The 26,562-nt window shown below is 47.0% G+C and overlaps 2 protein-coding genes and 2 non-coding genes across 8 annotated transcripts in view; all 4 read right to left on the bottom strand.

Moving 5' to 3' along the window:
- Positions 1-1,952: 1,952 nt before the first annotated feature.
- Positions 1,953-5,116, bottom strand: LOC131111060 (uncharacterized). The gene is made up of 7 exons (XM_058064041.1): positions 4,139-5,116; positions 3,966-4,036; positions 3,608-3,784; positions 3,476-3,522; positions 3,326-3,403; positions 3,152-3,208; positions 1,953-3,070 (listed from the first exon to the last, which is right to left on the bottom strand). The coding sequence occupies exons 1-7, from the start codon at positions 4,288-4,290 to the stop codon at positions 2,921-2,923; spliced, it is 732 nt and encodes a 243-aa protein (XP_057920024.1). The 5' UTR covers positions 4,291-5,116; the 3' UTR covers positions 1,953-2,920.
- Positions 5,117-7,363: 2,247 nt separating this feature from the next.
- LOC131111063 (proline-rich protein 36-like) overlaps positions 7,364-26,562 on the bottom strand; it is a 29,322-nt gene continuing 10,123 nt past the window's right edge. For 2 of the 5 annotated variants that reach the window (XM_058064042.1, XM_058064043.1), the window contains exons 3-4: positions 12,835-13,606; positions 7,364-10,444 (exon numbers count right to left, since the gene is read on the bottom strand). In XM_058064042.1, coding sequence (XP_057920025.1) covers positions 9,810-10,444; positions 12,835-13,396 — 1,197 coding nt within the window. In that variant the 5' untranslated portion in view covers positions 13,397-13,606 and the 3' untranslated portion in view covers positions 7,364-9,809. Of the gene's footprint in view, positions 10,445-12,834; positions 14,085-26,562 lie in introns of those variants that run through there. The other 3 variants (XM_058064046.1, XM_058064044.1, XM_058064047.1) reach the window with 3 other exon arrangements.
- On the bottom strand, positions 8,974-9,045 carry trnam-cau (transfer RNA methionine (anticodon CAU)). The gene has a single exon. It is a non-coding gene; the product is annotated as a tRNA-Met (tRNA).
- On the bottom strand, positions 20,146-20,219 carry trnat-ugu (transfer RNA threonine (anticodon UGU)). Its single transcript has one exon. It is a non-coding gene; the product is annotated as a tRNA-Thr (tRNA).

Here is a 26,562-nt window from a genome sequence, read left to right as displayed (position 1 = left end):
AACCTGATAAATAAATATTCTTTGTGACATTGCATTGATTTTGTATTTTATTTCAAGCACTGGTATCAATATAAGCCTGATAGGAATAATTTGTAATTATATAGGGATTAACTGGAAAAAAATAATATTGTGGAGAAGAAAACTGTGACTTGACTGCTGGCTTAGACGGGATTCAAATACCTGACTTCATTTCTCCAAAGTCTCTCTGCTTGTCTGACATCTGTCTCGCATCCTGATTGGCTGGCAGCAAATGTCAACAACACAAGCGCGGCCCGGCCAACGCTCTGACCAATTGCACAGAGACTACATCAGCATCAATGCAGTAAGGTTTCAATAAGTTTCTACTTCTGACAGAAATGTGCAAATACTCAAGTGCTGTCCACCTTAACTGTCAGGTGGTCCGTTCTCTTACTTTTCAGGTGTCATTCTGAGTTCTGCCCTTTCGCAGGACAAAGGGCCTTTGTACTTTTTCACATGAACTCTAAAGAAAGGTACAAGCTGAGATACACTGCATTGGCTGAGAATTGGACCCAGGGCTCCCGCTTGGCAAGCGAGAACTCTACCACTGAACCAACAATGCCACATGTCGGAGAAAAGTGGCTGAGCCTATGCAAAGTGGCACTGAATGACAAAACATCACAATGTCATACTCTTTGGATTTAGCTCCTTCTGGCGTAATGGGATCCACAACAATCATGTCAGGTTTGGATGCACCGTAGACTCGTTTTTGAAGGGCAAGTGACAAAAAGAGGTACGTGGATCAAAATTCAGCTGCCAAAGTTTCACGGACCAAGCACCCAGGTACGGCTGGGATTTGAACCCAGGATCTCCTGTTTATTAGACAGGCACTTTCACCAGCTAAGCCATAGTGCCAGCTGAGCATGTCAACCTGGCAATGCTGCCTTTACTCTTCTAGACAGTAACTGCTTGCAACGTTGAGACGACGCCATTTGTCGTGTGTCATTCGGTCAGCAGGTGGGGAATCCCATATATATTTGGCACCGATACAAAGGGTTTACCTATTGGGAAGAATGCAAGGGCTCTCCAAAAGAGTCCAACACAAGTGTCATACGAGGGTCTGGAAATGGTCCCTGGGACTGACACAAATAACTAGGCTGTTAATCTGGACTAACATAACATAATACCCACATGGGAAACAAAACGCAGAGTGTGTGAATACCTTTTAAAAAGGCCTCTGGAGGGTCAGGGTGGCCGAGTGGTCGAAGGCACTGCCTTCAGGGTGCAGTCTCGAATGAGGCGTGGGTTCGAATCCCACTCCTGACAGCTTCTTGCATCTTGAAGTGGCGTCACCCTTCATTCCAGAGTGGCCGAGGCTGTTACTCCTGGGCAGTAAACCAGGGGTGCTTTTCAAAATGTCTGCTGCTGAAAAGTGTGCAAAGAAGACCTGTTGTATCCCGGGGTCTTGCATTTCTCCTGAAAACAGGCTTTGTATCTCAAAATGACCTCTGATAAAAAAGTATGGAAATACCAGTAGAGGACTGCTGGAATTGGAACCAATGAGCCCCTCTTTGCTAGACATGTAATTTGACCAACTAAAGCATCGTGCCTGTGAAGCATGCAAACTTGACTTGAATGGTGCCTTTAGTAGAAAAGGAAATCCTGTGCATCTGGCACGGACACAAAAACAGCTCACCAATGGGGAAACATGTTCCTACAAGGGAGGGAGACCAAAGTGTCAATTGTCACCAGTGAAACACCCTCGAGAGGTAAACAAAACAGCATGTCAAAGCAGAGCGTCAACAATCCTCTCAGTCACCAAGACTGCAAGGAGCAGATCAATGGGGGCAGTGGACCCCATTATCCTCTACCCAAAATTTAGACCACGAGTGCAGAGAATGCGGACCGTGAAGGAACAACAAAAGCCCCCGTCGACAACACCCTGCCCCTCATAACCCCCCGGCCCCATAACCAACAGCGCAGAACCCAGTGAACTGCGAAACACCCCCATCAAGGCAACCAACCGACCAGGTAAAGGTAAAGAAAACAGCATGGCACGGAGAATGCGGTCTGTTAAGGATGAGTTAGTCGATTTTAGCTGGAAACATTTGATGCAATGGTGTCCTGTGGTCGATTAGCTCAGTTGATCAGAGCGTGGTGCTAATAAAGCCACGGTCATGGGTTCACCCCCGTACTGACCACTCTTCTTTATCTGCTCCAGGAACAACAAAAGCCCACGGCAAAAACCCATCGGGCCCCATAACCAACAGCGCACAACCCAATCAACTGCGAAACACCCCCATCAAGGCCGCTAACTGACCGGGGAAAGGTCAAGAAAACAGCATGGCAAAGCAGAGCGGTGGCAAACCTCTCGCGCACCGTGACTGCATGAAGCAGATCAATGGGGGCGGCCACCCCATTGTCCTCTACCCAAAATTTAGACCCCGAGTGCAAAGAACGTAGACCGTGAAGGAACAACAAAAGCCCACGTCGACAACACCCCGCCCTCATAACCAACAGGGCCCCGTTTCACAAAGCAGCTTAAGTGAAAACTCGGAGTATGTTAACCCTGAAATGAGGGAAACTCTGAGTTTTCCGTTTCAAAAAGGGAGGTAAGTCAAACCAGAGACAGAGGAGTAACTCCAGCCTGTTTCACAGAGAGAGGTAACTTAACCTCGGTGTCAGTTACTATGGCAACAGACTCTGTGAACATAACCTGGTCGGGACCAGGTTTTCTTCAATGAACCTCGAGTTTCTTTCTGTCTCCGCCCTCTTACGCTACACACGGTGTGATTCATTCATTGCCGTGCGTGTTTAAAGCCAGTTTGGATCACCATCACCAACAGCAGTAAAATAAACAGAAAGACAAAAAAAATTTTATTTGGTCTTCTTTATTTCCTACAAATAAGAAAAAAAAATGGTTTCTTACTTTTTAATTGTTACAATCATCAACACAATTCACCTATGACCATGCACCCACCTCTAACTTGTGTTTTAATAATTCAATTTCCAGATCCGTTTTAGTTATCTGGCGGTCCAGCAGCACCATTTCGTTTTCTGTTTTTTGTACTGTTTTTAATAAATGCACTTTGTAGATTTCTTTTAGTGGTAGCTGGGAACACATAAGGATGACATTATACAGTTGCACATGAATTCCACTGAATTAACCTCTGGAATTTACTGAATATCTCACTGTGTCAATCTGTGCTGTGGAGGTTGAGGGACCCTCTTCCTGCTGCCCAGCCATGCTCTGTTAAAATGGATAAGAATCCGTTAATACTTCAGTGTAGGCTAAAAGTCACTATAATCCACAAAAGCATGTAAAGACATGTGAATGGAGAGGAAATCAGTAACATCAAGATTTTACCTCTGTAGGCCTCTCGGGCTCCCTCTCAGACACCACAGAGAAGGCAGCAGACATTGTGGTCCCATCATCTTCATCATCCTGTTTAGAGTGTTGTGTTTCACTATGCTATACTTTAAATATGGCATAATCTCTGGACTATTGGCTACTTACAGTTAAAGTGGCACATGGATCCACTAGACCAAGTACGCCTTCAGAATCTGTTGAGACAAAAGAAAAACACATGAAAGGGAAATTAACATTGAAATATAGGCCCCAAAAAAGTTTGAGGCCTAGGCCTATTACATCTTATCAAGGCTGGTGGCTCCTGTGTAATCATGTCCGAGGATGAGGTCCCTCCAGGGATCCCCTCTGCGACTGGCCTCCCGACAGTCTGACTCATGGCCTGCTCCTCTGCCTCGGTCAGACGTGGTGGGGGTGGTCCTCCGCCAGTTTTGCGGGCAGATGCCCGCTTTCTGTTGGCTGAGTAGAAGTTAGATGTTGCTTTTCATATGTCTGATTTAACTGTATACAGGTGAGGACATTTATGTGTGTGAAAACAATATTATGTTGGAGTTAATGCACACTGAAACAGCCGCTGAATGATATTTAGTGGTAAACATGATTAAAAAGAGGCACCCTGACTGTTATGCTGAGGGCTTACCTGTTTGAACAATGTTTTTATATTTCATCTTCAGCTGCTTCCACGTTCTTTTTTCGCCGGTGGGATTACATCTAAGTGACATAAATTGTAGCTATAACACCATTCTACTTGTTTGCATCTGTAGCCTAATATTATTGTGATTACATAAATGTATATAATAAATTTAAACTTACGCATTGACTCGAGCAGTAATCTTCTCCCACGCCGACTCGCGTTCTTTCGCTGCTGCAGCCGTGTTGCTTTCAAATTCGCCGTATGACCGCATTAATATATCCAGTTCCAGAGGACTGAAATATGACGATCTTTTCTTATCACTCGTTGCCATGGTGAATCGAGGGAACGGGGCTCCATTGATCAGGGCTTTTTAAAGTCGTGGTGCACGCGCTTAACTCAGAGTGAACAAACTCTGTGTTGATTGAACCAATTGAAATCACCTGTTCTGAAACCCGTAACTCAGAGTTTCCTGTCTCAGAGTAGATCAACTCAGAGTTCAGGGTTAGACTCCAGAGTTGGTTGAACCTGCTTCGTGAAACGGGGCCCAGAACACCAGGAAAACCTATCCAAGGGTCAATGTACGTCAGGTTGGAAGCGTCGAACCAGGGTGAGGTTGACACACCTTGTCTGGTCCTCAGGGCGTCCGTGGCATGAGGTGAGACCCTACGGAAGTAGCACTATGCACTAGGCGCTCCGCATCAATTGACAATACTGTTATTGGAGGAAGGAAAGAAATCAGGGCACAAACACCAGTCATGTTCTCGGTCGGTAACCTATCACTCACGTCGGGTCCACCGCACCACTACCAGAGGTCAGCCCTGAGGAGCGACCAGAAGAAGGCATCCACCAGTAAGGTAGAATTACACTAAGAGGTATTAATGCCGGGTTGTACAAATCGGGAACCTGTGGAAACGGTAATGCACATAAATTTACCTTTCGCCACTGTGCTGCTGAATATGGGCTTACCTTTGACCTCTGTAACCTCGGGGTGCGCGAATGGCCTACAATTAGCCAATAAAACAAAGGATTCCTTGTAGAATTTAGGCAATCAATCCCGCTACCTCTCACATGCAAAGCAAGCGCTATACCATTTGAGCTAATTCCCCTGCTTTTCCTGGCAGAGAAGGTCCAGTCTCAGAACTATATTGGTTCTTGAATTAACTCAGAGCAAATGTCTACTGGATCGTGGGAGGGAGCAAAGCAGTGGCTCAACATATTTGACAGTGCATCCCATGCCGGAAAGCTCGATGAGCCACAGAGGAACAAAAGATGGCTGACTTACCTCAAGACCACATTGAGCCTTCTCCACCAATTACCTATGGTGGCATGGATTGTTTTGGCCCCTTTCACACAAAACAAGGGCGTAAAGAACAAAAACAGTACAGTCTACTATTCACTTGTCTATGTTCTGGAGGTGTTCACATAGAGATGCTGGAGGACTTGACCACTGACTCATTCATCAATGCCCCAAGATGCTTCATTGCCATCAGAGGTGCTGTTTGGCACATCCGATCAGATCAGGGAACATACTTAGTTTGAACTAAAAATGAAATTGAAAAGTCTCTAAAGGAAATAAACACAGAAAGAGTAACAGAATACCTGGCAGACAAGCAATGCAACTTTGTCATAAATGCAAGCCATATGGGAGGTGTTTGGGAGCGCCAGATCAGAACCATCAAAAGCGTGCTCATTTCAGTCCTAGCAAACAGTGCTGGCAGGTTGAGTGACAGTTCCTTGAGAACCTTTCTTTAGGAAGCCATGTCTGTTGTGAATAATCACCCTCTTACTGTGGACAATGTAAACAACCCATGTGTCTGGAACCACTGACACCTAACCACCTGATTACCATGTAGTCATTCATTCCCATGCCACCACGTGTTTCCAAAATGGCGCTGCGGACGGCTGCCTTGGTGTGTTGGTCCTCCAGCACCTGGACTCCGCAGGAACCTATGCTAGGATCCTGTTTGTGGACTTCAGCTCCGCCTTCAACACCATCCTCCCAACTCTGCTCCAGGAGAAGTTCTCCCAGGTGAGCGTGCCTGACTCCACCTGCAGGTGGATTACAGACTTCCTGTCTGACAGGAAACAGTGCGTGAAGCTGGGGAAACACATCTCAGATACAAAAACCGTCAGCACCTGATCCCCCCAGGGCTGCGTTCTTTCTCCTCTGCTCTTCTCCCTGTACACAAACAGTTGCACCTCCAGTCACCAGTCTGTCAAGCTCCCGAAGTCTGCGGACGACACCACCCTCATCGGACTCATCTCTGACGGCGACAAGTTTGCCTACAGGTGAGAGGTTGACCATCTGGTGACTTGGTGCAACCTGAACAACCTGGAGCTCAACGCCCTAAAAACAGTGGTGATGGTTGTGGACAACAGGAAGAACTCAGCCTCTCCTGTCCCCATCACCCTCTGTGACTCTACGATTGACATTGTGGAGTCCTTCCGCATCCTGGGTACCATCATCTCCCAGGACCTCCAGTGGGAGCCGAACATCAGCTCCCTCATCAAGAAGGCACAGCAGAGGATGTACTTCCTACGTTCCTATGGCAGCTGAAGAAATTCATCCTGCAAAAAGACAATGTTGGTGCACTTCTACAGCTCCATCATTGAGTCCATCCTCACCTCCTGCAATCTCCCGTCCCTCCAGGATCTGTACACCTCCAGGACCCTAAGGCGTGCAGAAAAGGATTGTGGCCGATCCTTCTCAACCCGGACACAGTCTCTTTGAGAGGAGGCTGCGGTCCATCAGGACCAAAACCTCACGCCACAAGAACAGTTTCTTCCCGTCTGCTGTCAGCCTCATCAACAAGTCCCTGAACCCCCCCCCCCCCCCCCCGACACTGTTCACACCCCACCTCTGCCTCATCCTGCCACTTTGACACTCTATATGCGTTAAATTAACGCTCAGTTTGGACTCTTAGGAAAAACAATCAGACTGCAGTTCCGGAACAACAAACAAAAAACAGACTGTGTACATATATTTATACTGTATACTGTATATTTTGTATTTTCATTTTTTAATAGATGTGTCTGCACCTACTTCACCAAAACAAATCCCCAGTCGAGGTCAGCAGGCCCCGTCTCCACTGTAAACAGTGTGGACTGGGCAATGCTTCCCTTTTCGGAGGGTCCGGACGGTTTGCCAGAACCCCTTCGAGGCCGACCAAAAGTCGTGCTCCATGGCCTCACCGAATTCCTCCCACACCTGAGTTTTTGCCTCGACAACCGCCGAAGCCGCGAACCGTTTGGCCTGACAGTACCTGTCAGCTGCTTCCGGAGTCCCACAAGCCATCAATGCTCGATAGGACTCCCTGACCTCTGGTGTCCACCATCGGGTTCGCAGCCTGCCACCACGACTGCACCGACCGCCTTGCGGCCGCAGCTCCGGTCAACCGCCTCAGCAATGGAGGCACGGAATATGGCCCATGTCCTCCCCCGGGATGCAGGCGAAGCTCTGCCAGAGGTGAGCGTTGAAGACTCGACGAACGGGAGACTCTGCCAGACGTTGCCAGCACACCCTCACTACTCGTTTGGGTCTACCAGGTCTGTCCAGCATCCTCCCCCGCCATCTAATCCAACTCATCACCAGGTGGTGATCAGTTGACAGCTCAGCCCCTCTCTTCACCCGCCTGTCCAGAACATGCGGACGCAGGTCTGATGACACGACTGCAAAGTCGATCATAGACCTGCAGCCAAGGGTGTCCTGGTGCCAAGTGCACTTATGGACATCCCAGAATTTCTAGGCGCAGCCAAGGTGTTGAGGGAATCTGTTTCAGGGGCCTTAGAATCTCATCTCTGCTATTTGCAGATGATGTGGTTCTTATGGCCTCTACGGGCTGTGACCTTCAGCGCTTACTGGGACGGTTTGCATCTGAGTGCGAAGTGTCTGGGATGAGACTCAGTACCTCCAAATCAGAGGCCGTGGTTCTCAGTCGTAAAAGGGTGGAGTGCTCCCTCCGGGTTGGGAATGAGGTCCTACCCCAGGTGGAGGAGTTTAGGTATCTTAGGTATGGTCACGAGTGAGGGAAAGTGGGAGCGTGAGGTCGACAGACGGATCGGCGCAGCCTCGGCAGTAATGCGGTCGCTGTAACGGACCGTCGTGGTTAAAAAAGCTTTCAATTTACCGGTCGATCTACGTATGTTCCCACCCTCACCTATGGTCATGAGCTTTGGGTCATGACCGAAAGAATGACATCTCGGATACAGGCGGCTGAAATGAGTTTCCTCCGTAGGGTAGCTGGACTCACCCTAAGAGATAGGGTCATCCGGGAGGGCTCAGAGTAGAGCCGCTTCTCCTTCACATCGAGAGGAGTCAGTTGAGGTGGCTCGGGCATCTAGTCCGGATGCCTCCCGGACGCCTCCCTGGTGAGGTGTTCCGGGCATACCCAGCCGGGAAAAGGGCCGGGGCAGACCTAGGACACGCTGGAGGGATTATGTCTCACAGCTGGCCTGGGAACACCTTGGTGTCCTCCCGGTGGAGATGGAGGAGGTGGCCGGGGACCGGGAAATCTGGGCTTCCCTACTAAGACTGCTGCCCCCCGCGACCTGGACCTGGATAAGCGGAGGAAAATGGATGGATGGATGGATGGATGGATGGACTTGTATACTAAAATGAGATGGAGATAATTGCAATATTTGTCGGAATAGTTCTGGAACAAATGGTGGAAGGAGTATCTGACCAACACTGCTCTGAGACAAAGATGGCATACGCCAAGAAGAAACATGCAAGTTGGAGATGTGGTGATCGTCAAAGAGGAGGAGGTTCCCCGAAACGAATGTAAACTGGCTGGGATTTTTCAAGTCCATAAGAGTGACAATGGACTAGTGAGGACAGTTACGGTGTTTCACGATGCTTCAATGTCCCGCAATGGCGTGTGAATGCACTCAAGAGCAATAAATGCATCGAGAACAGCAGTAAAGGAAGCGTGAACTCTTTACTGGACCAGGTCAGCTAAGTAACAAAGACCATACATCTGCAAGCTCTTCAAAGGACACGTAAAGAGTACAGCCATAGCAGAGGATGGTTTCGATCCATCGACCTCTGGGTTATGGGCCCAGCACGCTACCGCTGCGCCACTCTGCTGCTGACATCTGTACAAGTACCCAGCTTTGTGCGGCTCCTTTTGAGTGTCCTCTGTTGTCAGTGAACCTCACAAGGTCACAGTTTTTTTCCTGATCAGGGCACCGTTTTAGGTTGGGTGGATGAGTGATCCAAAGCGCCAGATTAAGGTTCCTTACGCTCAGGAGGCACTGGTTGAAATCCCACAGCTGGCATTTTCCTGGTCAGCTCCATTATCCACGACTGGAATGATTTGGCAGCAAAAGACTGTCAGATTGTACAAGACACCTGAACACCTTGAGAAGAAGATTAAGAGAGGTTTTGTTCTAATGAGAAGGGTTTGTTTGTTGACATTGTGACATACAAAAGAAGAACTCCCCGTCGGGGAATCGAACCCCGGTCTCCGGCGAGCAGGCCTTTTTCTGCTTAACCTGGCCTTTTTGATCAAATCCACAGCTGACCGAGTTTCTCTGGGAAGACAAGAAGCGAGAGGTTCAGTCATCACTGGGAACTTTGGAAGTGTAGTCACCTTAAGTCAGGTCTGCTTTGGTGAACTTCAGAGGCATCATGACCAGTCTGCATCAAAACATTATCTGAAATCCTGTTGCAGGTTTCTGGCATTGATTCTTAATTCAGTTGCCATCCCTGATCGATGGTAATGGTAATGGTAATCATGCCCGCGTGGCAGGCGAGTCTCTTTACTTGTCTGACGTCTGTGTCGCATCCTGATTGGCTGGCAGCAAATGTCAACAAACTGCAAAGTGGCGCTGAGTGACAAAACATCACAATCACAACACACACACGGGATGCCAGGGGAGGCCGAGTACTAACAGAGCTGAGCGAGAGGGCATAAGAAAAAAATTTGTGACCTTGTGGTGGTTACCCGACAGCACCAAGGATATGTTGCGCGTCTGATGCGTAATGCATGCCAGGTGATGTTCATCTAGCGAGCGGACATTCTTGTGGGGGACAAGCTCAACAGTAGGAATGTTGAGAGAACTGACGAGTCCGCTATCAATGAAGTTCTCGTCCGCCCCAGAGTCAATTAATGCTGTGGTAGGAGAAGCTTCCCCCGCCCAGGATATCGTACCTTCCACCTGAAGTCGGCCCACCAAAGCGGATGACGCAGCCGGTGTGGTTGGAGCGGGCAGTGCCAGCAGCTGGGGAATATCCCTGGTGGAGGAAGAGCGTTGGCGTGCTGGGCGAACTGGACAGCGGGAAATTGTGTGTAGGACTCCCACAGTACAGGCACAGCCACTGCTGGAGCAGGGAGGGAGGAGTGGTGCCGGAAGAGCCCCAGGAGGAGGGATTTGGAGCCGACGTGTGGGTCGGAGAGGCTCCGCCCTCTGCTGTGTGCTGCGCTCCCGCAGCCGGTTGTCGAGTCGATTGGATAGCGACAGAGAGCGGCTGGAATGACAAGGCGCTGCGGAGCGCATATCGGGCGAGTGTTAGAATAAAATGTAGATACAGGTATTATTTTGTTAGTTATCACCCTTATATCCATTTGCTTAGACAATAGAAAGTGTTTGAATGTGCTGAAGAAAGAATGTTCCCGTGACCCTAATCAGAGACCCTCAGCGACCCCCAGGTCCTGGAGGTGCTTGGATGCACCAACAGCGACTCTGCAGATGCTCATGTTAATCCTGCAAGAATGTGTTAAGATAAGAACTCATAAAACATTAAAAGTAATTGCTCTCACATACACACACTCACATAGACAAACAAATACAGCTCGTGCAACTGTCTTCTCCACCCCCCCCCCCTTAGAGTTGCACGACCATGTAGTAGGGACCCCCGAAAGAGAATAAAAGGAGAGGAGTGTGAACTGCATATTCAGAGTGGAGCGGCATGTCACTGGGTATGTGGTTTAACTCACCTCGCTGCGAGAAACTTTGAATATTGTTGTCTGTCTCTTCTGTATTTTTGTATTTAAGTGTTTTTACAAGTGTCACAGGAGTTTGAACCTGACAAATACTCACTTAGGAGAACGTTAGACTGAAGTTCTAAAGGTCCCTGGTTCAAGCCCGGTTTTCAGAACAATCCCTGTTTATTTTGTGACTTGGCAAATAGTTTGAAAAGGCTTATTGGCTGGCTGAAAGGACCGTAACTTCATTCTTCAAAAGGCCAGACATCCAGCCATCCAGACAAGGTTAGAGGAGGTTACAAGCCTATTTACAAACCATTGACTCCAAGGGCACAAGTTGAGTCCATCGAGATATCAAAGTGACCCCGAGGGTGGCTAAGGTGTTTCTTTCAAGCCGCGATTGTGATGTCTTGTTTTGTTGAAGAAAAGCCCATTATTTCTGGAACAATTTTCCCTACAAAGGAGACATCTTTGTCCATTTGGACAATTGTCAATCTGCCCCCACTTTGGACACATCGTCGTGTTTCATTGTTTGGCAACTGCTTTGTGACTTCACCAGTCCCCTTAAAAGCCCCTTCCTTCAGGTTTCCATAGTGTAATGGTTATCACATTTGCCTAACACGCAAACGGTCCCCAGGTCGAAACTGGGTGGAAAGATGGCCTTTCAAGTCCTTCTTTTACAAAAAAAAGTCAAGGTGACAAATAGGAACAAGGACATGTGCTTGATCTCTGAAGGGACTTGAACTCTTGATACTCAGAGTCTGATGCCCTACGAAGTGAGCCCCCAGGCCTTTGGTCAGAAGATTTGTTTTTGTGTATTTGGAATGAAATGTTTTCTGCATGTTGAACAATTTTCAACAGGAAAGATATCTTTCAGATGTATCAATAAAACTGCTGCCTGTCGCTGCCACACTCTTTGCATTTCACAGCTATTTTACAGTCTTTGGCTACATGTTTTGTGGTAGCGCAACAGCGAAAACAGATTGAGTTTTCTTTTAGATAAGCTTTTCTCTCATCTAACGGTTTGACCCTAAACCCACGACATTTTGATAAGGGGTGTGGCTTGGTATGTATTGGGCATTGATCTGCTGGCTCATCTGTTTTCTTTTCTTTAACACTGTTACTTGTAGGTTTTGCTGTTACCTCTGTTTTTCTCACTGAAACTGTTTTGGGATTGTTATATTGTTTTGCATATCTTTCATGTTTTGTCTGAGTTACAGCGCAGTTCGATGAGAACGCAAAACTTGGATCGTTTCGGGTTTTTGCTTGCCTGGATATAAAACTTACAAAGTAAGTGAATGGTGGAAAGGAAACCCTGTGTTCTTCTTTGTACATAGACCTGAGTGATATCCAGCGTTCTTGCAGACCGTAGGGAAGCTTCTCGACAATAGGATTTACACCCCTAGCTGTGTCAAGATAAGCTAGACCATGCAGATATCCCTCTGCCTTAGCTGCCTGAATCTCCAAAAGAATGTCCCCTAACTCTCTGAGACGCTGATTATCTTTGTTCGAGATTTTAGGGAAGTTCTCTAGTTTTGACAAAAGAGCATTCTCAATGACCTCTGGTGAGCCATAGTTATCATCTAACCTCTCCCACACCAAAGCTACTCCTGCTGTAATGTTGTGAACATGTGCGGACCTGATACGCATAGCCTGTGTGGAAGACTCGGGGCCGAGCCACCTTAACAGTAAATCAAGCTCTTCTCTAGCTGTTAAATTAAGCCCTCTAATCACATCCTGGAAAGAGGTTTTCCAGGCCCAGTAGTTTTCTGGACAGTCATCAAATTTCAAAAGTCCAGAGCTCACAAGTTCTCTTCTAACGAGATGTTTAGTAAGATCAGTCATTTGTGCTGGTTCACAAGGATAGTCTCTGAGGCTAGCTGTGTGAGACACTGGAGCAGGAGGACAATGTGAGGACCTATTTTGATTGTAATCAAACATAACCTCACCATTAACAAAGGTCGTAGGCTGGTTTGTGACGGTGCCGGGGAGCGGATACCACTGGACTGAAGATGGTGGTGCTGGTAATGATGCTCGTGGTGCTGGCGTGGATGTGGTGAGTGGCTGCTGTGGGACCGGAGCTGGCTGCTGAGCGTCGGGTGTCACATAGTGAGCCTTCACATACTCGCTGGTGTGTTGAGCGGTGTCCTCTGGAGGGATCTGTGCCAGGTCTTCGAGAGAGCTGCCTTCCACTGCTGCTGCGCCTTCATAGACTGCTGCTTCAGCTGCGGCTGCCGTGGCACTTCTCTCGATCTTTAGCACATACAGACTGGCCTCCAGTTCTGCTTTGCGTTGTGCTGCTTCAGCCTCTATTTTAGCCTTTGCTTTCATCATTTCTGCTTCTCGGGCTGCATATTTCGCCTCCACCAGGGCTGCTTCGGCACTAGCCCTTGCTTTGGTGGCTGCGGAGCTGGTTGAGGACCTGCTGGACCTTGAAGTCTTTGTTTTTGAGGCGACTGACCTGGTGTCGTAGAGCTTTTGCGGCTGGTCCGACTCGTTTTGCTGCTCCATCTTGTATCGTCTGGACACGTGCTTTAGTAACAGCAGATGGTGTTTTAGCCCGCTGTGTAACAGTCCTTTTACTATTCTGTCCTCACGATGGTGTGACGTCTACCAAGGCTAGACAGATAGCAAACAACCAAAGAAATACTCCGTGGCCATGTATGTTCTTAGAGCTTTACTTGGCTTGCAGGCAGTAATCTCTTGTAACAAGTTGTAAAACTGTAATACACAAATAAAACAGTGTATCAGCAATGTGTACAGGCTTCATCAAAAATGAAAGAAAATGCAAAGTGAAAGTATAAAAAACTCAAAATGAAAACGTTTAGCCTAGCTAACAGTCACATGTGCAAATCTAGCATAGCATTCACATTCAACTGTAGCTCAAAATGCTAGTTTACGTTTTATTAAACACTCATATTTGCAGAAACACATATAAAACTTCAAAACCTACGGACTAAGATACCCCAAGGCTGAAAACTGCAGATGAACCGTCACTGATGTGCACTGTGTGGTGGCTGTGTGCAGACTGAGTAGCTGGAACATGTTTGGGCAAAAACGAAAGCTATCTCAAGTTTGGCCACAAGGGGGCAGCGTGAGAGTGTGTGATTAACTAAGATTTGTCTTGAAAAATGCAAAAATAAATGTGATAACAGTACATTCTTAGTATTTGGGTGTTTTTTCTTTTAATTGTGGTAATTGTTTTTAATTCTGTAAAGCACTTTGTGTTTGTGCTATACAAATATTGTTGATTTGATTAGTCAAGAGAACATCAACAAAAATCAAAGGATTTCTCGCATGCGAAGCGAGCACACTACCATTTGGGCTAGATCGCTTGCTGTTGCAGCATTGGCAGAGAACTATTTTGGTTCCTTTGCTGGAGTGTTGAAGAAAAGCCCATTATTTCTGGAACATGTAAAATGAACTACAATTTTCCCAACAAAGGAGAAATCTTTGTCAATTTGGACAATTGTCAATCTGCCTCCACTTTGGACACATTGTCTTGTTTCATTGTTCGGCAACTGCTTTGTGACTTCGGCAGTCCCTTTCCCCCCGGTTTCCACAGTGTAGTGGTTATCACATAACACGCAAAAGGTCTCCAGTTTGAAACTGGGTGGAGACATGGCCGTTCAATTACTACTTTTACAAAAAAAGCAAGGTGACAAATGGGAATAAGGATATGCAGATGGCAGAAGATGGTTTCGATCCATTGACCTCTGGGTTATGAGCCCAGCACACTTCCTCTGAGGTCCTTCAGACAAGAGCAAACAGCTTGTCCTTCGAGCCCGACTTGAACCAGCGACCTAAGGATGCAAGCTTGAACCACTACAGTCCCCCACTCTTCCAACTGAGCTATCGAAGGTCTTGTTGGTTTGGGGCGAGTGAGTACATCTGAGTGTTCCACGGCGTCTCATTGAGGTTGCGGGCTCCAACACGCTGTGGCTGAGAATGCCACTTTTGACAGAATTTTGGAGATAATCAAGTCTCAGGTAGAGATGATCGACTTTTCTGATCGAATTCAGAGGTCATGTGTTGGTCCCGAAAAACGGTCTTGGCACTTTTTTCACCAATGAAAGGTATAATAACAGCCCTGTTGCATTGCCTGGGAATCGGACCCAGGTCGTGGCATGGCAGGCGAGAACTCTACCACTGATCCACCAATGCCTGCATAGGCACAGTGGAATTGTGTTGCAGGTCGAAGTCGAAGGACCATTTGGTTCCTAATTCATGTCCGTCAAAAAAATCACAACAGTGCACAGTGTCTTCTCTAAGAGTCAGAGTAAGATTCCTAGTTTACTTGTAGATTTGAGTTCAAACACATATCAGTGGTAAACGATTCAACTCAACTTGTGCGCTTGGAGTCAATGATTTGGTTTGTAACCTTCTCTAACATTGTCTGAATGGGTGGCCTTTTGAAGAATGAAATTAAGGTCCTTTCAGCCAGCCAATGAGGCTTTTCAAACTATTTGAAAAGTCGCAACAGAAACAGGGATTGTGTTCAAACCTGGGCTTGAACCATGGACCCTTTGAATGTCAGTCAAACGCTTTCCCAAGTGAGCTATTTCAGCTGTAAAGGCAGTGGTCTGCTTTTTCAGTCGGGGCGGTCAGGGTCAAACTGTGTCTGTGCCACGTGTGTTGCTGTGTTCCTGGTCCAGTGTGTTCTCATCTTGGGTTGGAATGTCCCCATGCTGGTAACGGGTGGGGAATACAGTCCGTTGATGAGGATAAGCGGTACAGAAAATGGATGGATTTCACTGGTTGAAGTTGTCAGCTACCACAAAAACGGTCATGTGCCACGAGCCTGTTCTGAATTCCCCTTTGGCCAATCGACACCACAACAATTTTCAGAATTGTAGATTAGATTAGATGTACTTTTATTCGTCCCTCAGTGAGGAAATTTACATTGCACAGCAGCAAAAGGGACAGAACCTGGATGCCCTGATCAGGAAAAAACTGTGACCTTGTGAGGTCCTCTGACAAAGAGAAAGATATCTTTCAAATGTATCCACAAAAGTGCTGATCTGCAAACGTAGTGTTCGAACCCACAACGCTGAGATTAAGACGCCCATGCTCTACCGACTGATCTAACCATTTTTTTAAGATTTCACCAGTCCTGTTGAAAGCCTGGCCACTCGTGTCGTTTCGTTCATGCAGTGGTTCACCTAACACTGAAGACACCTCTTCACCAGAGCTGTGGCTTAGTTGATCAAAGTGCCTGTCTGGTGAACAGGAGATCCTGGATTCAAATCCAGCAGTACCTTGCTGGTGTTTCAGCAACTCCTTTGCTGTTTTTTTTTCTTCAACATTTCAAATAAATGTTTTGAATTTTGCAGGGCAAGTTGGTTCCACCTGGACTTGAACTTGTTCTTCTGTGGGCAGATATCAAAGTTGAACATGCTGCGTGCTTTCAGTGGGTTGACAGATAAGACTTCATCACTTTAACCACAAATGTTTAATCAAAAATTAACTCTATTAAGTGTCATTATTTCACATGTGCACTGTTATTTGTGTTTCTCAGAGATTGCTTTGCACCGTTCAGGGTTTCAGGCTCTTCTGCAGAGGAACATCTCAACTGGGATGCATGGCAAACAACTGACACAATTGTTACTGAGGCCACATCTGGGAACCTGTTGAATACATGTGCATCAAGAACCTCCTACAACAACAGTATAGTCATCAAGCTGGACTTGTTCCACTGTATGCGACGGCTTCTTTGTGAGTGTGCCTCAGAACATCACCCTTTATACAGCGCCTTTGCACAGTTGCTGTCGACTTCCTTCTCTGTGGTGGACCAGGAAGACCTGCACAGGCTCCACCATAAGTCGTGTGTCATTTAGTCAGCAGGGGGGAATCCCGTACATTTGGCACCGATACAAAGGGTTGCAAATTGGGAAGAATGCAAGGGCTCCAACACAAGTGTCACACTTCTGACAGCTTCTTGCGTCTTGAAGTGGCGTCACCCCCATTCTAAAGTGTCTGAGGCTTCTGCTCCTGGGCAGTAAACCAGGGGTGCTTTTTAACATGTCTGCTGCTGAAAAGTGTACAAAGAAGACCAATCGCACCATGGGGTCTTGCATTTCTCCAGAAAACAGTCTTTGTACCTTAAGATGACCTCTGATAAAAAGTATGAAAACCAGAGTCATGGAAATACCAGTAGAGGACTACTGGACTTGGAACCAACGAGCCCCTCTTTCCTAGGCATGTAATTTAACAACTCAAGCATAGTGCCTGCAAAGCATGCAAACTTGACAATGGTGCCTTTAGTAGAAAAGGAAATCCTGTGTATCTGGCACGGACACAATAATAGTTTGCCAATGGGGAAAAAAAGTTCATAAGTGACCAAATTGGATTTCGAGTCCAACGCCTTAACCGCTCGGCCACCGTGACTGCATGGAAAAGACAAACGGGGGCAGGTGGACCCCATTGTCCTGGAACACAAATTTCGACCATGAGCAACGATCAGTACACCACCACCTAAAAATTTGTTTTCCTTGTTTTAGCTTGTTCCACCATCAAAAGCCAATTGTTAAACTGTCCCGAAATACCTGTCAAGAGCACAAACAAGGTGTCCACCAGGTACCCACTTATCGCCCTCAGACCCCAGCGTACCGATTGAGTCTGCTTCGGGGTACATAAAATTAAAAAAAACATAAAATATTGCAATGGTGTCCAGTGGCCGGTAAGCTCAGTTGGTCAGAGTGTGGTGCTAATAACGCCAAGGTTCAACCCCTGTATTGACCACTCTTCTTTATGTGCTCCAGGAACAACAAAAGCTCATGGTGACAACCCACCAGAGAGTGGACCCCATCCACAGGTGGGTGATCACGCACCCACGTGTGAAACACCCTTGACAAGGCTGCAGAAAGACCAGGGAGAGGTAGAGAAAACAGCATGTCAAAACAGAGCGGCAACAAACACCTTGGTCACCAAGACTGCAAGGAGCAGATCAATGGGGGCAGTGGACCCCATTATCCTCTACCCAAAATTTAGACCACAAGTGCAGAGAATGCGGACTGTGAAGGAACAACAAAAGCCCATGTCGACAACACCCCAGCCCTCATTACCAACAGTACACCACCACAAGGAAAACAGCATGGCGGTGACAAAAGCCCAGGCCTAAAACTCCCCGGGCCCCATAACCAACAGTGCACAACCCAGTCAACTGTGAAACACCCCCATCAAGGCTGCCAACCGCCCGGGGAAAGGTAAAAAAAAATAGTACGGCCCCGAAATTGCCACCTCCAAGATCGACTGAGGTCTTATACTGCCTACATGGACAAGCCAAATATCTTCTGGACAAAAAGACTAGTGTACCCCCGTACACAAAACAAGTATCTTCCTCACATGCTGCCAGCTGATCCTTGACATCAGCTGTCACAGACATTCAAGTCATTTGGGGAACTCATCCTGATCCAGGGTTACCACTGATTTGTAGAGTAAGTAAATAAGTCACCATACACTTACTGTTAAAGGAAGACACAGTCCAAACACTCGATTGCTGCAGGGCAAGTAGGTTCCACCAAGACTTGAACTTGGATCACTGGATTCAGAGTGCTAACCATTATACCATGGAACCTGCAAGCGCATTTTAGGGTCCTGAAGTACACACTGTCAGACTACATTAGAGTTGATAGAACTTCACTGTGCACTGCTTTGCTTTCCCGAGACGCCGAATGGTGGTCCAGAATCTCTTCGAAGCCGTCCGGAAGTCATTCTCCATGGCCTCTCCAAACTCCTCCCATGTCAGAGTTTTTGCCTCAGCGAATGCCACGGACCGCTTGGCCTGTCGGTTCCTGTCAGCTGAAGTCCCATAAGCCAAAAAGGCCTAACAGAACTCCTTCAGCTTGACGGCATCCCTCACCAATGGTATCCACCAATGGGTTCTAGGATAACCGCCACGACAAGCTCCGACCACCTTACGGACACAGCCACCTCGACAATGGAGGCACAGAACACCCCTGCTTCCCTCTGAACATGGTCGAAGCTCTGCACACAAGGAATACTTTTCTTTCCTACAGTTATAAATAAGCAATGTGACATGGTAGTGTACAGGACGTCTTCAGGCTGGTGCAACACACCCGAGCACCTCATGAAGAGCAGAGCTGTCCTTTCCGGGCGAAATCCATGAACTTGGAGGTGCAGTTTGCCCATTTGCAGGCAAAATTGCATTTTATTTTGGAAAGGTTGCCGAGCGAGCCAGGAGTTGAACCTGGAATCTTCTGATCTGTAGCCGGATGCTTTATCCATTGCACCACTTGCCTACACAATAAGACAAGGTGCTTGGCAGGAGAATGTAATTGGGACTGGGTTTTGATTGATATCTGTGGCTGTTTATGACGTCAAAATTGTGATTGGGACTTGGTAATTTACTCACTGACTGAGGATGCTGAGGGACTGATCCTGGACTCATTTCTGATCCCAACATCTATTCTATTATAAAACAAAGGATTCCTTGGAGAATGCAGGTATCGATCCCACTACCGTTCACATGCAAAGCGAGATCTACCATTTGAGCTAATTCCCCTGCTGTTGTACTGCAGGCAGCGAAGGTCTCATAACTATTTGGGTTCTTTTGATGGACACACTGTCAGGACCTTTCTGAGTGCAGCCAGAATACCGTCCCTGGTGGTCTAGTGGTCGGGAGTCAGTGCTCTCACTGCCGCGGCACAGGTTCCATACCTGTTCAGGGAACTGACTTTGGGCAGGTAATGACTATAGATCGGATTTGTCTTTGGCCTCGGTCGAATAGGTGGAAATATGGCCTTTCAATTCATTATTTTACCAAAAAAAATCAAGGTGACGAATGGGAACAAGGATATGTGCCTGATCTCTGAAGGTGTGCACACGAGCATCTGTCCCCAGTTTGGACACACAATCCATATTTCCCGGATGACTGATCGGGTGCATTTGCCTTTAGCCATGAATTAATTAGCTGGCTCAGTTCATAGAGCATTAGACTTTTAATCTGAGGGTCCAACGTTCAAGATCTGTTCAGGCGGTGAGTTGTGGGCCCCTTCCCTTAAATGTTAAACCCCAACCTCTTTGCTCTTGCTAATCTGGTCTATTTTCTTAGCCCCACAAATGTCCAAATTCACAATGGTTTTGCCTTTGAGAGCATTGTAGTACATATGACATGTATACTACATATGACATCAGAAATGATGGATATTTCTTCAACAGAACAAGACATCTAATTCAAAACATTTACTTGACATATTGGAGAGAAAAAAAACAGCAAAGGAGTCGCAGAAACACCGACAAGGCACTGCTGGGATTTGAACCTAGGGTCTCCTGTTTACAAGACAGGAACTTTGACCAACTAATCCACAGCGCCGGTGAAGGGCTGTCGTCAGTGTTAGGTGAACCACTGCGTGAAGGAAACCACACGAGTGGCCAGGCTTTCAACAGTACTGGTGAAATCATGCCAGTCTAAGCGGACAGAACCGACGATTATTCACCTCCTTGGTCTTCGCTGTGTCGAGGATGAGGATGTTGTTTGCACGCAACGACACCACAGCGGCCACCTCCTTCCTAAAAGCCCCTTCGTGCAGGCCTGTAATGCACCCGATCAGTCATCTGGGAAATATGGATTGTGTGTCCAAACTAGGGACAGATGCTCGTGTACACACCTTCAGAGATCAAGCAGATATCCTTGTTCTCTTGTGCTCTTTGTCACCTTGATTTTTTTGTAAAAGAAGGAATTGAAAGGCCATGTTTCCACCCAGTTTGGATATAGGGACCCTTTGCGTTTGAGGCAAACGTGATAACCACTACACTGTGGAAACCTGAAAGAAGGGGCTTTTAAGGGGACTGGCGAAGTCACAAAGCAGTTACCAAACAATGAAACACGACAATGTGTCCAAATTGGGGGCAGATTGACAATTGTCCAAATTGACAAATATTTCTCCTTTGTAGGGAAAATTGTTGGGGAATAATGGGCTTTTCTTCAACAAAATAAGAAATCACAATTGTGGCTTTAAAGGTTTAAAAGCTAGCTGTGAAACAAACACCTGAGCCACCCTCGGGCTCACCTTGATGTTTCAGTGGACTCATCTTGTGCGCTTGGAGTCAATGATTTGGCTTGTCACCGCCTCTAACATTGACTGGATGGGTGGCCTTTTGAAGAATGAAGTTAATGTCCTTTCAGCCAGCCAATGAGCCTTTTCAAACTATTTGCAAAGTCGCAACATGGACAGGAATTGTGCTGAAACTCGGGCTTGAAACAAGCACCTTTAAAACTTCAGTCTAACACTCTCCCAAGTAAGCTATTTCAGCTGCAAAGGTGGTGTTCTGCTTTTGTGGTCTGGGCGAAAAGTGGGGGTAGGGGGAAGCTGTTTCTGTGCCACGTCCTATGTTGTTTTATACCTGGCCCAATGTGTTCTCATCTTGGGTTGGAATGTCCCCATGCTGGTAACGGGTGGGGAATACAGTCCGTTGATGAGGATAAGCGGTACAGAAAATGGATGGATTTCACTGGTTGAAGTTGTCAGCTACCACAAAAATGGTCATGCGCCACGAGCCTGTTCTGAATTCCCCTTTGGCCAATCGACACCACAACAATTTTCAGAATTGTAGACAGTTGTGTGATTTCCCGACGGGAAGCTCCTGTTTTGTATGTCACAATTTCATGTTGAAACTTGAGCAGGGTTACGATTGCAACAACCAGTAGGGTAAAGCAAACCCGTCTTGATTGTTACGACTGATTGTCCTCTGGTCTTCATGAGGTGCTCGGGTGTGATGCACCAGTCCTGGAAGATGGCAAAGGTGCATGGTCAAAAAGGTTTACTTAAACAAGTTATTCCTTGTGTGCACGGTCAGCTCATTGGCCTTCTCACTGTTGAGGACGAGGGAGCAGAAATCTGCTGGCATACTGTACTTGACCACAGTAGGAGGAAAAAACAGGTTGGCTTGACATTTAAGGGAACATGGACTTGAACCCTGGACCCTCAGATTAAAAGTCTGATGCTCTACCAACTGAGCTATCCAGGCCCTTGATGAAAGAGGAGAACTCACAAGGCAAAATCTGCTAGCATACTGTACTTGACCTTGCAGACATGAATAAACCGTGGTCCTGAAATTGTCACCTCCAAGATCGACTGAGGTCTTAAACTGCCCACATGGACAATCCAAATATCTTCTGGACAAAAAGAGTTCATGGTCAGACAAGACAAAGGTTGAGCCAGTCACCTGAACATTAAACTTTTGATCTGAGCGTCCGGGATTCGAGTCCCTGTTCAGGTGACCAGGTCTGAGGTCCACTTTGCAAATGCCTCATTTTTGCCCTCAAAAAAGGGCAACAGGACAATCCCTTGGTACTTTATGGAAACTACATGAGGAGCCTGGCTTTTAACTGGAACTGGAAAGACTTGTGTAGCCCCGCACACAAACCAAGTGTCTTCCTCACATGCTGCCAGCTGATCCTTGACATCAGCTGTCACAGACATTCACGTCATTTGAGGAACTCATCTTGATCCACAGTCACCACTGATTTGGAGAGTAAGTAAATAAGTCATCATACACTTACTGTTAAAGGAAGACACAGTCCAAACACTCGATTGCTGCAGGGCAAGAAGGTTCTTGGATCACTGGATTCAGAGTCCAGAGTGCTAACCATTACACTACAGAACCTACAATTGCATTGTAGGGTCCTGAAGTACACACTGTCAGATTACATTAGAGTTGATAGAACTTCACTGGGCAATGCTTTCCTTTCCCGAGACGCCGGATGGTGGTCCAGAATCTCTTCGAAGCCGTCCGGAAGTCATTCTCCATGGCTTCCCCAACCCCCCCCCTGTCAGTTGAAGTCCTATGAGCCAAAAAGATCTTCAGCTTGACGGCATCCCTTACCAATGGTATCCACCAATGGGTTCTAAGATTACCGCCACGGCAAGCACCGACCACCTTACGGCCACAGCCGCCCCGACAATGGAAGCACAGAACACCCCTGCCTCCTCTGAACATGGTCGAAGCTCTGCACAAAAGGATTACTTCTATTCCTACTGTTATAAATGAGCAATGTGACATGGTAGTGTACAGGATGTCTGCAGGCTGGTGCAACACACCCGACCACCTCATGAAGAGCAGAGCTGTCCTTTTCCGGGCAAAACCCATGAACTCGGACTCGGAGGTGCAGTTTGCCCATTTCAGCTGCTCCAAATTTGTCTGCAGGCAAAACTTTAATTTTAGACTCAGGTCAATTGGAAAGGTTGGCGAGTCCCAGGGGTTGAACCTGGAATCTTCTGATCCGTAGTCAGATGCGTTATTCATTGCACCCACTGTACTTGACCACAGTAGGAGGACAAAAGAGGTTGGTTTGACATTTAAGGGAAGGGGTCACTTGAACAGGTCTTGAACCCTGGACCCTGCGAATAAAAAGCTGATGCTCCAACTGCGCTATACAGGCCCTTGATGAATGAGGGGAACTCACAAGGCAAAAACTTCTGACATACTGTACTTGACCTTGCCATGGACAGAGATGAAGAAGCCCCGGTCCCGAAATTGCCATAGATACAGCCTGCAGTTAGCAAGTCATAATCAGAAGGAATATCGACTTTTGACTTCAATATTTATGCAACTGAACAATAAACTCCCATGCAAAATGGAGCCAAAATGGATACAATCTAGGGTTACAACAGTAACCTTCCCATACCTTTATAGAAACAAACCAAAACCAACCTCACTTGAGTTGGATTGACCAAAGGAACCATGCAAAAACGGAAACAATCGAGTTATATTACACCGATTCGAGACACATTACCACAAGTTGTTGCAATTCTCAAGGGTGTTTGAGCCACGCATCCATGTACTTTTAGACTATTCTTAAATAGTAAATAATAAATAAAATAATCCTAAAACCAACGCAGTGCATCATGGGGCATCCGGATATGAACCAGGACCTCCTGATCTGCAGTCAAATGCTCTACCACTGAGCTACACCCCCTCAAACACACCATGCATCGTTACACGATGGGAACTATGCATATGCACTAAACCAGCACATCCTCATGGTGACTGGGAGAATTTAGCAAACAAAGATTGACTTCTTGATGGGTCAGCTAGGTCGAAAAGGTTTACTTAAACAAGTTATTCCTTGTGTGCAGGTCATCTCCTTGGCCTTCTCGGTGCTTAGGATGAGGTAGCAGAAATCTTCTTGCATACTGTACTTGAGCACAGTAGGGGGACAAAAGAGGTTAGTTTCACATTTAAGGGAAAGGGCCTACACCAGCTTAAGGCTCCTTTCTCTCAGTAGGCACTGGTTGAAATCCCACAGCTGGCATTTTACTGGTCAGGTCCATTATCCACAACTGGAATGATTTGGCAGCAAAGGACTGTCAGATTGTACAACTCAGCTGAACACTTCAAGAAAATGATTAAAAGACGTCTTGTTCGAGGGGGGTTTGTTTTCCCGGACTGGTTGTTGCAACCGCAACCCTGCTCAAGGTTCAACGTGACATACAAAAGAACAACTACCCGTTGGGGAATCAAAACCCGGTCTTCCACGTGACAAGCGGAGATACTGTCCATTATACTAACGAGGACTGCTTCTGAGCATTTGTGGTGTCAATTGGCCAAAGCGGAATTCAGAACAGGCCCTGGTATCCCACAACGGGGCGAGGTGCAGTTCCTCCTCTTTGTTGTCATCATAAGGGTCTTCTGAATCCCTCTTGGTCTGTCCTGTCACCTCGGACCTGTTTGCCTTGGAAGACCCGACCAGAGGCATATAGCCCCAGAAAACATAGCCCCTCGAATCACCCGGGCACTCAAACCCCTCCACCACGATTCACGATTCACTGTGTTTCAGTGATTCCTGTGCGAGGTTTAAAAAACAGCTGTGAAAGAAACACCTGAGCTACCTTTGGGGTCACCTTGGTATCTCGGTGGACTCAACTTGTGCCCTTGCAGTCGATGGTTTGGCTTTTAATTTCCTCTGGCATTGGCTGGATGTAAAGTTAAATTTCTTTCAGCAAAGGCTCAAAATCGGGATTGAACCAGGGACCTTTAGATCGTCAGTCTTACGCTCTCCCAACTGAGCTATTTCAGCTGCAAAGGTGGTTCTCTGCTTTTTCCAGTGCAGGCAATTTCACCTAGATCTCTATTGTAACAGGCATCCTTACACCATGACTGAAAAGGATTTCATGGATTCCCTGACATGTTTTTGGTCTGAGGATTTGCCATGGACATTGAACCTCTTGTATCAGAGGTTCGACCAACAGTTGTACCCTTCTCTCCAGCACCCTGGAATAGACTTTCCCAGGGAGGCTGAGGAGTGTGTTGCTTTGTCCGGCTCCTTGTACGTTGACAACCCCAAACCCCAATGGATTTCTAGTCCATCGCCTTAACCACTCGGCCACAACAACTTGCAAAGAACCTCGCCGATTATAGCGTTGCTTTTCAGTTGAAATGCAAGGGAAACTGCCAATTCAGTCAGCAACCATGAAGATCCAGGCAATTTCACCTGGATCTCCATTGTCACAGACGTCTTGACACCACAAGTGCCCCCAAAACTGCACGTTGTCAGCAGAATTTGAACCGGTTAGTTTGAACCTGTGTTAGCTTTATTTAGGAAGACCCATTGTGGCCCTTCGGGCTCACAACTACTTAGTGGGATTTCGGATGATCCATCGTGGTCACAGGCGTCCTGACACCATGACTGCCCCAAAAGACCAGTGGTTAAATTGCAAGGACAACTGCTTGCCAATTTAGTGATATTCAGGATGACCCACTGTGGTCCTTCCAGCTCACGACTTAGTGGGATTTAGGATGGTCCATCGTGGTCCTTCTGGCTGACCTATTTGTTCAGGTGTCTTGACACCACGAGTGCCCCCAAAACTGTACGTTGTCGGCAGGATTTGATGTGCCAGGAAACCCCAATGGATTTCTAATCCATCGCCTTAACCACTCGGCCACAACAAATTGTCACAAACGCAGAACCTCACAGATTATGCTGTTGTATATCAGTCGAAATGCAATGGAAAATGTTTGCCAATTTTATGAGCAACCATGAGACTTGTCAACTCGTGAGTGGTATTGCAGCTCACGGTTTTGGGGGATCTCACATGAATTCCCATGAATCCCCTGACACGATTTTGGTCTGATGACTTCCCATGGATTGCCACCATCAGTGATGTCTTGACACCAAGAGTGCCTCCAAAACTGTACGTTGTCGGCAGGATTTGATGCGCGGGAAAACCCCAATGGAGGCAATTTTCATGGATTCCCTGACATGTTTTTTTCCTTCAACCTCACAAGGTCACAGTTTTTTCCTGATCAGGGCACCGTTTTAGGTTGTGTGGATGATTGGTCTTAAGCGCCAGATTAAGACTCTTTTCTCTCAGAAGGCACTGCTTGAAATCCCACAGCTGGCATTTTCCTGGTCATGTCCATTGTCCTCGACCTTTAGATCTTCAGTCTAACGCTCTCCCAACTGAGCTATTTCAGCTGCGAAGGTGGTTCTCTGCTTTTTCCAGTGCAGGCAATTTCACCTAGATCTCTATTGTAACAGGCGTCCTTACACCATGACTGAAAAGGATTTCATGGATTCCCTGACATGTTTTTGGTCTGAGGATTTGCCATGGATCGCCACCGTCAGTGAAGTCTTGGCACCATGAGTGCCCCCAAAACTGTACGTTGTCGGCAGGATTTGATGCGCGGGGAAACCCCAATGGATTTCTAGTCCA

This window comes from Doryrhamphus excisus, unplaced genomic scaffold (genome assembly GCF_030265055.1).
Source record: "Doryrhamphus excisus isolate RoL2022-K1 unplaced genomic scaffold, RoL_Dexc_1.0 HiC_scaffold_24, whole genome shotgun sequence".
Lineage (NCBI taxonomy): Eukaryota > Metazoa > Chordata > Actinopteri > Syngnathiformes > Syngnathidae > Doryrhamphus > Doryrhamphus excisus.
The sequence above is the reverse complement of the archived record's forward strand: the minus strand, read 5'-3'. Positions and strand labels throughout refer to the sequence as shown.

Coding starts and splice junctions, on each gene's coding strand:
- LOC131111060 (XM_058064041.1), bottom strand. CDS start 4,290: ATGGCAACGAGTGATAAGAAAAGATCGTCATATTTCAGTCCTCTGGAA. Junction 3,785..3,965: donor TAAAAACATTGTTCAAACAG/GTAAGCCCTCAG, acceptor ACTTCTACTCAG/CCAACAGAAAGCGGGCATCT. Junction 3,209..3,325: donor AGCCCGAGAGGCCTACAGAG/GTAAAATCTTGA, acceptor CCATTTTAACAG/AGCATGGCTGGGCAGCAGGA.